General features: G+C 44.1%; 1 protein-coding gene across 2 annotated transcripts in view; it reads left to right on the top strand.

The window, feature by feature from the left end:
- Positions 1 to 2586: 2586 nt before the first annotated feature.
- stpg2 (sperm-tail PG-rich repeat containing 2) overlaps positions 2587 to 13973 on the top strand; it is a 64295-nt gene continuing 52908 nt past the window's right edge. Inside the window, exons 1-6 of one of the 2 annotated variants that reach the window (XM_041899866.2) lie at positions 2587 to 2880; positions 4946 to 5055; positions 5214 to 5375; positions 6133 to 6306; positions 11282 to 11397; positions 12232 to 12343. In XM_041899866.2, coding sequence (XP_041755800.1) covers positions 2775 to 2880; positions 4946 to 5055; positions 5214 to 5375; positions 6133 to 6306; positions 11282 to 11397; positions 12232 to 12343 — 780 coding nt within the window. In that variant the 5' untranslated portion in view covers positions 2587 to 2774. Of the gene's footprint in view, positions 2881 to 4945; positions 5056 to 5213; positions 5376 to 6132; positions 6307 to 11281; positions 11398 to 12231; positions 12344 to 13973 lie in introns of those variants that run through there. The other variant, XM_041899867.2, reaches the window with a different exon arrangement.

Below are 13973 nucleotides of genomic sequence, written 5' to 3'. Positions count from 1 at the left end.
CCTCTGCTCAATCCTTCTCCCTCCAATCTCCTGATTCTGCCTCCTCAACCCTCCTCTCCTCCCTTTCTGCATCCTTTGACTCTCTATGTCCCCTATCCTCCCGGCCGGCTCGGTCCTCCCCTCCAGCTCCGTGGCTTGATGACTCATTGCGAGCTCACAGAACAGAGCTCCGGGCAGCTGAGCGGAAATGGAAGAAAACTAGACTCCCCTGCAGACCTGGCATCTTTTCACTCCCTCCTCTCTACATTTTCTTCATCTGTTTCTGCTGCTAAGGCCACTTTCTACCACTCTAAATTCCAAGCATCCGCCTCTAACCCTAGGAAGCTCTTTGCCACATTCTCCTCCCTGCTGAATCCCCCCCCCCTCCTCCTCTCTGTGGATGACTTCGTCAACCATTTTGAAAAAGAAGGTTGACGACATCCGATCCTCGTTTGTTAAGTCAAATGACACTGCTGGTCCTGCTCACACTGCCCTACCCTATGCTTTGACTTCTTTCTCCCTCTCTCTCCAGATAAAATCTTGCGACTTGTGACGGCAGGCCGCCCAAAAACATGCCCGCTTGACCCTATCCCCTCCTCTCTTCTCCAGACCATCTCCGGTGACCTTCTCCCTTACCTCACCTCGCTGATCAACTCATCCTTGACCGCTGGCTATGTCCCTTCCGTCTTCAAGAGAGCGAGAGTTGCACCCCTTCTCAAAAAACCAACACTCGATCCCTCCGATGTCAACAACTACAGACCAGTGTCCCTTCTTTCTTTTCTCTCCAAAACTATTGAGCGTGCCGTCTTTCGCCAACTCTCTTGCTATCTCTCTCAGAATGACCTTCTTGATCCAAACCAGTCAGGTTTCAAGACTGGTCATTCAACTGAGACTGCTCTTCTCTGTGTCACAGAGGCTCTCCGCACTGCTAAAGCTAACTCTCTCTCCTCTGCTCTTGTCCTTCTAGACCTGTCTGCTGCCTTTGATACTGTGAACCATCAGATCCTCCTCTCCACCCTCTCCGAGCTGGGCATCTCCGGCGCGGCTCACTCTTGGATTGCGTCCTACCTGACCGGTCGCTCCTACCAAGTGGCGTGGCGAGAAGCTGTCTCCGCACCACGTGCTCTCACCACTGGTGTCCCCCAGGGCTCAGTTCTAGGCCCTCTCCTATTCTCGCTATACACCAAGTCACTTGGCTCTGTCATATCCTCACATGGCCTCTCCTATCATTGCTACGCTGACGACACACAACTAATCTTCTCCTTTCCCCCCTTCTGATAACCAGGTGGCGAATCGCATCTCTGCATGTCTGGCAGACATATCAGTATGGATGACGGATCACCACCTCAAGCTGAACCTCGGCAAGACGGAGCTGCTCTTCCTCCCGGGGAAGGACTGCCCGTTCCATGATCTCGCCATCACGGTTGACAACTCCGTTGTGTCCTCCTCCCAGAGTGCGAAGAGCCTTGGCGTGACCCTGGACAACACCCTGTCGTTCTCCGCTAACATCAAGGCGGTGACCTGATCCTGTAGGTTCATGCTCTACAACATTCGGAGAGTACGACCCTGCCTTACACAGGAAGCGGCACAGGTCCTAATCCAGGCACTTGTCATCTCCCGTTTGGACTACTGCAACTCGCTGTTGGCCGGGCTCCCTGCCTGTGCCATTAAACCCCTACAACTCATCCAGAATGCCGCAGCCCGTCTGGTGTTCAACCTTCCCAAGTTCTCTCACGTCACCCCGCTCCTCCGCACACTCCACTGGCTTCCAGTTGAAGCTCGCATCTGCTACAAGACCATGGTGCTTGCCTACGGAGCTGTGAGGGGAATGGCACCTCCGTACCTTCAGGCTCTGATCAGTCCCTACACCCAAAGCGAGGGCACTGCGTTCATCCACCTCTGGCCTGCTGGCTCCCCTACCTCTGCGGAAGCATAGTTCCCGCTCAGCCCAGTCAAAACTGTTCGCTGCTCTGGCACCCCAATGGTGGAACAAGCTCCCTCACGACGCCAGGACAGCGGAGTCACTCACCACCTTCCCGAGACATTTGAAACCCCACCTCTTTAAGGAATACCTGGGATAGGATAAAGTAATCCTTCTACCCCCCCCCTTCTACCCCCCCTTTATTCCAACCCCCCCTCCCCCAAAAATAAAATAAAATAAAAAAAATAAATAAATAAAAAATAAACATTGTAAAGGGGTTATCCCACTGGCTATAAGGTGAATGCACCTATTTGTAAGTCGCTCTGGATATTAAATAAGAGCGTCTGCTAAATGACGTAAATGTAAATGTAAATGGGAGCATCACAGTGCTCAGTCATCAGATGCAACTGCATGACACGTGTTAAACCGCTAGATGGCAACATTGTTCTAAATAAAGGGGTCCTTCCGTCTGATATTGCCTTCAGCTTCAAATGAGCTGTCAAACAATTATCATCGTAATAACGGATCTATTACAGAAGTTCATGTTTTGCTTTTTTGCATTTTATGTTCCTTAACAACGGTGCGATAATTAACAGCCTTTAGAATCATTGTAAAGTTCTAGTTCCATAATCCTTCTATTATTCAATGGGTGTAATGTGACTCCAAAATTGCGTAGCAAGTGTCTAAGCAACGACGCACAATAACATTGTAGCTCCGAAAAGAAAGAATATCTATTGCTCTATTAGGATGTTTTACTAACTCCAAATTACTGAGGGAAACGACAAACTAGGTCTACGAGGATTTTAGTTGACATTCACCGAGTTGTTTTGTCCCAGCGTCATTCACCGAGTTGGCCGCGTCATTGCTGGTGAAAATGTATGGGCGCGCTCCAAGAGTTACCTACCTCACTGTTGGCAGCACCACGTCCAAAATTGGGCCAGGATCATACGAGGTCATTGAATACAAAACAAAAAAATCAGGTAGGGTTGTTGATGTTTTCAAAAGGAAGTTTTAACAGCATTTTAGGAACAAGCTCTCAAATTGTTATAATTTGTCAGTTTTTAAAATTAGTTATTATGACTGTTGCTTATCTGAAAACCATGTAGGGCAGGCCTATGGCTAAAATACTGTATGTACAGTGAGCTCCATAATTCACTGGACAGTGACCATTCTTTTGTTATTTTGGTTCTGTACTCTAGCACTTTGAGTTTGAAAGGATACAATGACAATGAGGGTGAAGTGCAGACTGTCAGCTTTAATTTGAGGGTATTTTCATACATATCGGATGAACCGTTTACGAATTATAGAAGCTTTTGTACATGGTCCCCCCCATTTTCGGGCATCAAAAATCATTGGACAGTTTAACATAATGTAGAATAAAGTAATCATTGTTAATATTTGGTCGCATATCCTTTGCATGCAATGACTGCTTGAAGTCTGCGATGCATCGCCATCACCAGACGCTGGGTATCTTCCCTGGTGATGCTCTGCCAGGCCTGTACTACAGCCATCTTCAGTTCCTGCTTGTTTCGGGGACTTATTGCCTTAAGTCTCCTCTTCAGCATGTAAACTGCATGTTCAATTGGATTCAGATCTGGTGATTGACTCGGCCAGTCAAGGTTTTTCCACTTTTTGGCCATCAAAAACCCCTTTGTTGCTCTAGCAGTATGTTTAGGGTCATTGTCTTGTTGCGTGATTAAGTGCCGTCCAATGAGTTTGGAGGCATTTGGTTTTATCTGAGCAGATAAAATATTTCTGTAGACTTCAGAATTCATTGTTCTACTTCTGTCTGCAGTCACATCATCGATGAAGACAAGTGAGCCTGTTCCACTGGCAGCCATACAGGCCCAAGCCATAACACCCCTCCACCATGTTTCATGGATGAGGTGGTATGCTTTGGATCATGGGCATTTCTTTTTTTCTCCACACTTTTGTCTTTCCATCACTCTGGTACATGTTAATCTTTGTCTCATCTGTCCACACATTTTTTTTCCAGAACTCTTGGGGGTTCTTTTAGGTGCTTTTAGCAAACTGTAATCTTGCCTTTCTGTTCTTCAGGCTTATCAGTGGTTTGCATCTTGTAGTGTACCCTCTGTAGTCCTGCTGGTGTAGTCTTCTGCGTATGGTAGACTTTGACACATCTACACCTGCATCCAGGAGAGTGTTTTGATCTGTTGGGCTGTTATCAGGGTTTTTTCTTCACCATAGAGAGTATTCTCCGGTCATCCACTACAGTGGTCTTCCTCTGTCTACCGGGTCTTTTGACATAATTGAGTTCACCGGTTGTTTTTTTTCTTGTTAATGATGAACAAAACTGTTGACTTGGGCATGGCCAGGGGTTTTTGCAATGTTCCTGAATGATTGATTTTCATTTCTGAGCCTTATGACGGCCAACTTCATTTGCATCGACACTGCTGTCTTCCTCATGTTGTCACACCCCAATAACAACCTCCAAAGGCAATAGCAACGTCTAGAATCATTACTATTCATCAACAGCTCTCCTGCATTCACTAACGACACAAATGAATACACCTGCCTAACGACACACATCTGTGAAGCCAATTTAACAAATACTTGTAGTACCTTAAAATGGGGGGACCATGTACAAAAGGTGCTGTCATTTCTAAACGGTTCATCCGATATGTATGAAAATACCCTCAAATTAAAGCTGACAGTCTGCACTTCACCCTCATTGTCATTGTATCCTTTCAAACTCAAAGTGCTAGAGTACAGAACCAAAATAACAAAACAATGGTCACTGTCCAATGAATTATGGAGCTCACTGTATGTAGACTTATCGGCTCAGCTGCTACGTTTTGTGTTTGAAGTAGCCATATTGACCCAAAAGGTAGCCTTTGTTGCATGCATGTACAATTTGTGATTAATCCAATATTTCATCATGTTGAGCTCTGATTCATAAAGTATGCTGTTTTTGAAAGCAATTGAAAACGTTATACATACTGTTACAAGTTGTGACAGTGTATAAAATATGTTCAAAATATGTGTATAGGCCTATATCCATTGACATTTATCACTGTTTTGCAGATGGCTATGCTCCGTTCCTCTCACTCTCCAACCGGCCCTCAATGTTCCACAGGTCCAGCGATGACAAAGCCTTGCCTGGACCGGGACAATACAACAGCTCACATGGTAAGGTGAGTCATGGATGCATCCATTCACCCAAGTGTGAAATTAATTCACTTTCTAGCAGTCTTGTCAAATGGGTCTGAAGAATCAATGCATTGGGTTCAATTTGATACCCAAGCTTAGCTAATAATCATAAACCAAGGTGACGTTGATCTGAACCTTGTAGGATAACATTCTGGGAGGACAAAGTCTAAAGAATCGATCAAAGCGGTTTGATGAGGTGGTGTCAGAAGTCCCGGGCCCTGGAGCGTACAACGTCCGGCAGGCGGCAGGAAACACTCTGAGGGGAGCTGAGAGTGAGCCTCTGGGGAAGAGACGCACTAAAGTGGTATGTGTCCTTGAGGTGTATTCACTAGGAACAAAACGGAAGCAAACACGCCGAAACGGGGAGGTACCTACCTGAATTTGTGCAATAAGAAACTCTCGTTTTCATTTCAAAACGTTTTCCACTGCTAAACGTTTTGCTACAGTGTGTCCTAATGAATACACACGTTCTAGCCTAAGCTATCCCATCACAGCACACTCTGTGACAGACCGCAAAGGTGAGTGGGGAACCATCCCACCTTGTCACTGCACATGTTTTAAGACGATTGATGCAGAAGACATAGTAAAAAAGCCATGTAATAATTGGAGTCCCACGCTATCATCTGAGATTGTTTTGTGCTTCCACCCCCTCTTAAACGTTGTGTGCTTGAGCTACAGACTTCTGGATTTGTCTATTTCTTCTGCATCCGCTGATGCCGACCATTAGCCTGTGCGTTTGATTGGGGCTGGTGTTTGTGAGAGCAGATATTCCTTTCCCACTGAGCAAACCATTTATGTACTTACAGCAGTCATATAAATACATTTTGATCAGGTTTTTGCTTTTGTCAATAAAACACATGAATGCAACTGTTTATGTTAAGTTGTTTTTGTATTCTACTTGTAGCGCTGGTTGTCCTGAAAAGACAATGGTACAACGCTTCAATGTAAGGCTAAATATGAGGGCAGGGCAAGCAGATAAATGGAAGTAGTGTATTTCAGGTTTCCGATTCAGGGATTGGCTGGGCATGTTAATGTGTTTCCTATGTTGTCTATTCCACTAGTGGCTTCAGGGTGTTCCTAATCGCCTCAAGTTCCTGCCACAGCCAGACATTCCTTCCATCCCGTCGCCTGGGCAGGCCTTTGGCTATGAAGACAATGGACAGGGATTTCTTTGCAAGCAAAAGGCACCAGCAAAGGATGAAACATTAGGACCTGCTTTCTACAACCCAGTGGTGGTAAGAGAGGAGCGGGCACACACAAATACACACACGCACGCACGCGCACACACACACACACACACACACAACTCACTCAGTAAGTTATGACAGTGAGAGTGGTGAGAGTAAATTCATTAGTGAGTGAGTAAGTGTGTGTGTGTGCGTGTGTTTGCCCTTACCCTGTGTGAGAGAGTTCCATTAGCAGCAGCCGATCTAATGCAACAGTGGGCCTCTTAATTTGCCCGAAATCTATTTCCATAGCTAATGATCGGAGCTCTACAAAGCACCTTGTTCATTTATTCTGGTGTCAACAAAGAGGACCATTAGTAATTATTCTTCAAGTTATATTACAATATTCACTTAAAATAATGCACCGCCCACTGGTCTGGCCTTCAATTAAACTATATTTCATTTGCTAATGACTAACCAAGTCAACAACGTCCTTGAGGTAGGTCATATCAACACTCCAGACTGACAGAAAGAGATTAGTGAGGTAGGTCATATCAACACTCCAGACTGACAGAAAGAGATTAGTGAGGTAGGTCATATCAACACTCCAGACTGACAGAAAGAGATTAGTGAGGTAGGTCATATCAACACTCCAGACTGACAGAAAGAGATTAGTGAGGTAGGTTATATCAACACTCCAGACTGACAGAAAGAGATTAGTGAGGTAGGTTATATCAACACTCCAGACTAGCAGAAAGAGATTAGTGAGGTAGGTTATATCAACACTCCAGACTGACAGAAAGAGATTAGTGAGGTAGGTCATATCAACACTCCAGACTGACAGAAAGAGATTAGTGAGGTAGGTTATATCAACACTCCAGACTAGCAGAAAGAGATTAGTGAGGTAGGTTATATCAACACTCCAGACTAGCAGAAAGAGATTAGTGAGGTAGGTTATATCAACACTCCAGACTGACAGAAAGAGATTAGTGAGGTAGGTCATATCAACACTCCAGACTGACAGAAAGAGATTAGTGAGGTAGGTCATATCAACACTCCAGACTGGCAGAAAGAGATTAGTGAGGTAGGTTATATCAACACTCCAGACTGACAGAAAGAGATTAGTGAGGTAGGTTATATCAACACTCCAGACTGACAGAAAGAGATTAGTGAGGTAGGTTATATCAACACTCCAGACTGACAGAAAGAGATTAGTGAGGTAGGTCATATCAACACTCCAGACTGACAGAAAGAGATTAGTGAGGTAGGTTATATCAACACTCCAGACTGACAGAAAGAGATTAGTGAGGTAGGTTATATCAACACTCCAGACTGACAGAAAGAGATTAGTGAGGTAGGTCATATCAACACTCCAGACTGACAGAAAGAGATTAGTGAGGTAGGTTATATCAACACTCCAGACTGACAGAAAGAGATTAGTGAGGTAGGTCATATCAACACTCCAGACTGACAGAAAGAGATTAGTGAGGTAGGTTATATCAACACTCCAGACTGACAGAAAGAGATTAGTGAGGTAGGTTATATCAACACTCCAGACTGACAGAAAGAGATTAGTGAGGTAGGTTATATCAACACTCCAGACTGACAGAAAGAGATTAGTGAGGTAGGTCATATCAACACTCCAGACTGACAGAAAGAGATTAGTGAGGTAGGTCATATCAACACTCCAGACTGACAGAAAGAGATTAGTGAGGTAGGTTATATCAACACTCCAGACTAGCAGAAAGAGATTAGTGAGGTAGGTTATATCAACACTCCAGACTAGCAGAAAGAGATTAGTGAGGTAGGTCATATCAACACTCCAGACTGGCAGAAAGAGATTAGTGAGGTAGGTTATATCAACACTCCAGACTGACAGAAAGAGATTAGTGAGGTAGGTTATATCAACACTCCAGACTGACAGAAAGAGATTAGTGAGGTAGGTTATATCAACACTCCAGACTGACAGAAAGAGATTAGTGAGGTAGGTCATATCAACACTCCAGACTGACAGAAAGAGATTAGTGAGGTAGGTTATATCAACACTCCAGACTGACAGAAAGAGATTAGTGAGGTAGGTTATATCAACACTCCAGACTGACAGAAAGAGATTAGTGAGGTAGGTCATATCAACACTCCAGACTGACAGAAAGAGATTAGTGAGGTAGGTTATATCAACACTCCAGACTGACAGAAAGAGATTAGTGAGGTAGGTCATATCAACACTCCAGACTGACAGAAAGAGATTAGTGAGGTAGGTTATATCAACACTCCAGACTGACAGAAAGAGATTAGTGAGGTAGGTTATATCAACACTCCAGACTGACAGAAAGAGATTAGTGAGGTAGGTTATATCAACACTCCAGACTAGCAGAAAGAGATTAGTGAGGTAGGTTATATCAACACTCCAGACTGACAGAAAGAGATTAGTGAGGTAGGTCATATCAACACTCCAGACTGACAGAAAGAGATTAGTGAGGTAGGTCATATCAACACTCCAGACTGGCAGAAAGAGATTAGTGAGGTAGGTTATATCAACACTCCAGACTGACAGAAAGAGATTAGTGAGGTAGGTTATATCAACACTCCAGACTGACAGAAAGAGATTAGTGAGGTAGGTTATATCAACACTCCAGACTGACAGAAAGAGATTAGTGAGGTAGGTCATATCAACACTCCAGACTGACAGAAAGAGATTAGTGAGGTAGGTTATATCAACACTCCAGACTGACAGAAAGAGATTAGTGAGGTAGGTTATATCAACACTCCAGACTGACAGAAAGAGATTAGTGAGGTAGGTCATATCAACACTCCAGACTGACAGAAAGAGATTAGTGAGGTAGGTTATATCAACACTCCAGACTGACAGAAAGAGATTAGTGAGGTAGGTCATATCAACACTCCAGACTGACAGAAAGAGATTAGTGAGGTAGGTTATATCAACACTCCAGACTGACAGAAAGAGATTAGTGAGGTAGGTTATATCAACACTCCAGACTGACAGAAAGAGATTAGTGAGGTAGGTTATATCAACACTCCAGACTGACAGAAAGAGATTAGTGAGGTAGGTCATATCAACACTCCAGACTGACAGAAAGAGATTAGTGAGGTAGGTCATATCAACACTCCAGACTGACAGAAAGAGATTAGTGAGGTAGGTTATATCAACACTCCAGACTAGCAGAAAGAGATTAGTGAGGTAGGTTATATCAACACTCCAGACTAGCAGAAAGAGATTAGTGAGGTAGGTCATATCAACACTCCAGACTGGCAGAAAGAGATTAGTGAGGTAGGTTATATCAACACGCCAGACTGACAGAAAGAGATTAGTGAGGTAGGTTATATCAACACTCCAGACTGACAGAAAGAGATTAGTGAGGTAGGTTATATCAACACTCCAGACTGACAGAAAGAGATTAGTGAGGTAGGTCATATCAACACTCCAGACTGACAGAAAGAGATTAGTGAGGTAGGTTATATCAACACTCCAGACTGACAGAAAGAGATTAGTGAGGTAGGTTATATCAACACTCCAGACTGACAGAAAGAGATTAGTGAGGTAGGTCATATCAACACTCCAGACTGACAGAAAGAGATTAGTGAGGTAGGTTATATCAACACTCCAGACTGACAGAAAGAGATTAGTGAGGTAGGTCATATCAACACTCCAGACTGACAGAAAGAGATTAGTGAGGTAGGTTATATCAACACTCCAGACTGACAGAAAGAGATTAGTGAGGTAGGTTATATCAACACTCCAGACTGACAGAAAGAGATTAGTGAGGTAGGTTATATCAACACTCCAGACTGACAGAAAGAGATTAGTGAGGTAGGTCATATCAACACTCCAGACTGACAGAAAGAGATTAGTGAGGTAGGTCATATCAACACTCCAGACTGACAGAAAGAGATTAGTGAGGTAGGTTATATCAACACTCCAGACTAGCAGAAAGAGATTAGTGAGGTAGGTTATATCAACACTCCAGACTAGCAGAAAGAGATTAGTGAGGTAGGTCACATCAACACTCCAGACTGACAGAAAGAGATTAGTGAGGTAGGTTATATCAACACTCCAGACTAGCAGAAAGAGATTAGTGAGGTAGGTTATATCAACACTCCAGACTGACAGAAAGAGATTAGTGAGGTAGGTCACATCAACACTCCAGACTGACAGAAAGAGATTAGTGAGGTAGGTTATATCAACACTCCAGACTAGCAGAAAGAGATTAGTGAGGTAGGTTATATCAACACTCCAGACTGACAGAAAGAGATTAGTGAGGTAGGGTTATCAAGAGTGCATCAATTCATTCCTTTCTTCCTCTCCCTCTCACTCCTTGTCTTTAAAGGCTTTAAATCTCCTGACTGACATGCATTTTTAACCACCAAGTTTATCAGGTCATGGAGTTAAGTAGCTGTCTAATGGCATTCTTTCAAAACAGAGAAAACTATGCTGATAAGACTTGTTTGGGCACCGCTGATCTATTGGGTGGCTGATGAATAAACATTTTTTTCCTAACTTGAATATGCATTACAGTGTACAATTAATTTCAAAGCTGACTAAGTTCTTTATGCCCTGAGTTGCTTTGGTTTGCTTTTAGAGTTAGTATTTTGGTAGCATTTTGTTAGATGGTATTTTTGTTAAAGATAAGTTTGTAGTGTTCGCAAATTGGATGCAGCTTGTGTTGTTGACTGACATGTTCAGTTACTGTTTGTGTGTCACTGATTGAATTCAAACCTGCCATGTCATGCTGAACCCATGGTTACTTAGAAAAAGGCTGCTCATTTCCAGAACTGTCTTTATTGTCATTCCTGTATGTTAATGGCCCCTGTGCCATATCTCAAATGCCAGAGTAGAAGTGAGGGAGGTTGTAAAGGAAAGAGATTACTGGTCGCTGAATCTCAACTGTTCTGAAATATACTGACATTTGGTGGAATTTCATCATCCCATCCTAAAGAAAGCGAAGCAAAAAAAGAGTATAAAATCGAAACAACCCCCTTGCTCCATCGTCACTGATTTTTCCCCTGGATACTTTTTTTTCCACAGGCGGAAACCAGCTTCTCTCTGAAGTACAAAGGCGTCCATTTTGGGAAGATGACAGGGAAGCGAGGCGAGGTGAAGGTGGTGGAGGGCCCTGGACCAGGCCAATATGAGCCTGAAGAGTGAGTGCTGTCTGCCTCTCCTCACATCGAACACTTCAAATAGAGTAAAATCAAATGTTATTGGTCACGTACACGTGTTTAGCAGATGTTATTGTGGGTGTAGCGAAATGCTTGTGCTTCTAGCTCCGACAGTGCAGTAATATCTAACAAGTAATATCTAACAATTTCACAACATATACCCAATACACTACTAAACACACACCCCTAGCCTAGGATACTCCATTCCAGTGACTCTGATCCATAGGACCACGTCAGTCACACATCTATTACCTGAAATGTGCATTCGTTTTCCTCTTTATCGAAATTCACTCAGACCAAATGAGTCATTTTTTTGCCTCCAAAGTAAAATGAAAGTCTTTAACATTGTTTACAATGCACTTCCTGACAGTATTGATGGTGAGTGAGGATGAGTCTTACTAAGCACTTTTGGATATTGTGGGCATCCTCCCGACAGCTCAATAGTAGGAAGGACACCTGCGTTCCCCCAGCTATCACATCCCCCACTCTCCTCAATTGAGCTTGGCTTGGACGTGTAAATCTGTCCTCCCCATCCTCTCCCATCCTCTCCCATCCTGTCCCAATCCTCTCCCATCCTCTCCCATTCCCAGATATATGTGATTAACAGGGTTGGAAAGGGCCCGTAAGTAAGCATTTCACTGTTAGTCTACAGCTGTTGTTTACGAAGCATGTGACAAATAACATTTGATTTGATTTTGACAGGGTCATTTGGAGATGATTGACAGGGAAAATAAATCCTCCCTGTCTCCTAAAAGCTTAAGAGCTGCTGACAAATTCACATCCCATTTCCTACCCCTAACCCATGCCCCCCTGCAGGTATTCCATGGCAGAGTACGAGAACGTCAATATGAGGAAGGAGCAGAAGAGTCGGGCTGAGCTGGTCATCCCGCGCTACCATGAGATTGTCACCTTGCAGGAGGAAAAGAAGGTAACTCCTTAGGGATGTGTCCGTACCAGTGACACCGTGTCGTCATACCGTAACAACCCCAATCATCATCAGTACAGTGACACTTCTAGTCTCTCTCGTCCGTCTTTCATAGTGCTACTTGAAATGCTATAGGTTCCATAAAGCTAAAGCAGGCCGAGCTAGCTAGCGTGAGTCTTGGCGTATGGTTCACACCTAGACTAGACTGGAGGAGCAAAGCTAAGCATGTAGCACTTAATTGAGAATGACAGGGAGTGTGTGTGTCGACTAACGGGGGACAACACTAGTGGTGACACCAGCTTCCTTCCATTCTTAAAGGGCCTTTTGGGGCTGGGGGGGGGGGGGTCTCCAACAACAGCACTCCTCAGGGCCTGGTCTCCAACAACAGCACTCCTCAGGGCCTGGTCTCTAACAACAGCAATCCTCAGGGCCTGGTCTCCAACAACAGCACTCCTCAGGGCCTGGTCTCCAACAACAGCACTCCCCAGGGCTATGCGTTGCACTTTTTTTTCTGTAATGTCTCCATCCTTGCTATGCCTCTCCTCTCCTCTCCTCTCCTCTCCTCTCCTCTCCTCTCCTCTCCTCTCCTCTCCTCTCCTCTCCTCTCCTCTCCTCTCCTCTCCTCTCCTCTCCTCTCCTCTCCTATCCTCTCCTCTCCTTTCATTTCCTCTTCTTTCCTTTCCCTATGTCGTTCCCATGAAATGCTTATTGCATGCGTGACACTGTGGCGTTCCACTTTCGGCTTCCTGTCCCAGTTATATCATGTACCACTAGAGGGCATTCAAGCTTCACATTTGGACGGAGCTTGTGCACTACCTGATAAAACAACGTGATCAGTTTTCTGGGGTGAAGCTTCTCTTATGTTACAGGTCTAGGAACAGCTTCCCCTCCCCTTATCCTAACATTAAGTATTAGTGGGGAAAAACTGATCCAAGATCAGCATCTAGGGGAAACTTCACCCTACTCCCTGACCTGCAAATTAACTTGAATGCACAGATGTGGTATATATGTTGGTAGCTTGATAATGATGCTTGATTTCTTCATTTAGTACCGCAGTGTTCTAATTGGTTGGATTGAATTACATGTAACATACTGATTAAAGGAGTGTGTTTGACCTTTTTACCTCCCTTTACTTCCAGGAGGAAGGCTATCAAAATGATACCTTCAACTATTTATTAAATCTTTACACGTTTATTACATTTACATTTACATTTAAGTCATTTAGCAGACGCTCTTATCCAGAGCGACTTACAGTTAGTGAATACATATTTTTTTTATACTGGCCCCCCGTGGGAATCAAACCCACAACCCTGGCGTTGCAAACGCCATGCTCTATCAACTGAGCTACATCCCTGCCGGCCATTCCCTCCCCTACCCTGGACAACGCTGGGCCAATTGTGCGCCGCCCATGAGTCTCCCGGTCGCGGCCGGCTGCGACAGAGCCTGGATTACAACTTAACACATTATACAGTACCAGTCAAAAGTTTGGACACACCTACTCATTCAAGGGTTTTTCTTTATTTTTACTATTTTCTACATTGTAGAATAGTAGTGAAGACATCAACACTATGAAATAACACATATGTCTGGTTAGACTGTAAACTATCCTTTCAGACTCACATTAAGCATTTCC

This window comes from Coregonus clupeaformis, chromosome 16, assembly GCF_020615455.1.
Source record: "Coregonus clupeaformis isolate EN_2021a chromosome 16, ASM2061545v1, whole genome shotgun sequence".
NCBI classification, from domain to species: Eukaryota; Metazoa; Chordata; class Actinopteri; order Salmoniformes; family Salmonidae; genus Coregonus; species Coregonus clupeaformis.
Note: the sequence above shows the minus strand (reverse complement) of the source record. Positions and strands in the feature narration are given on the sequence as shown.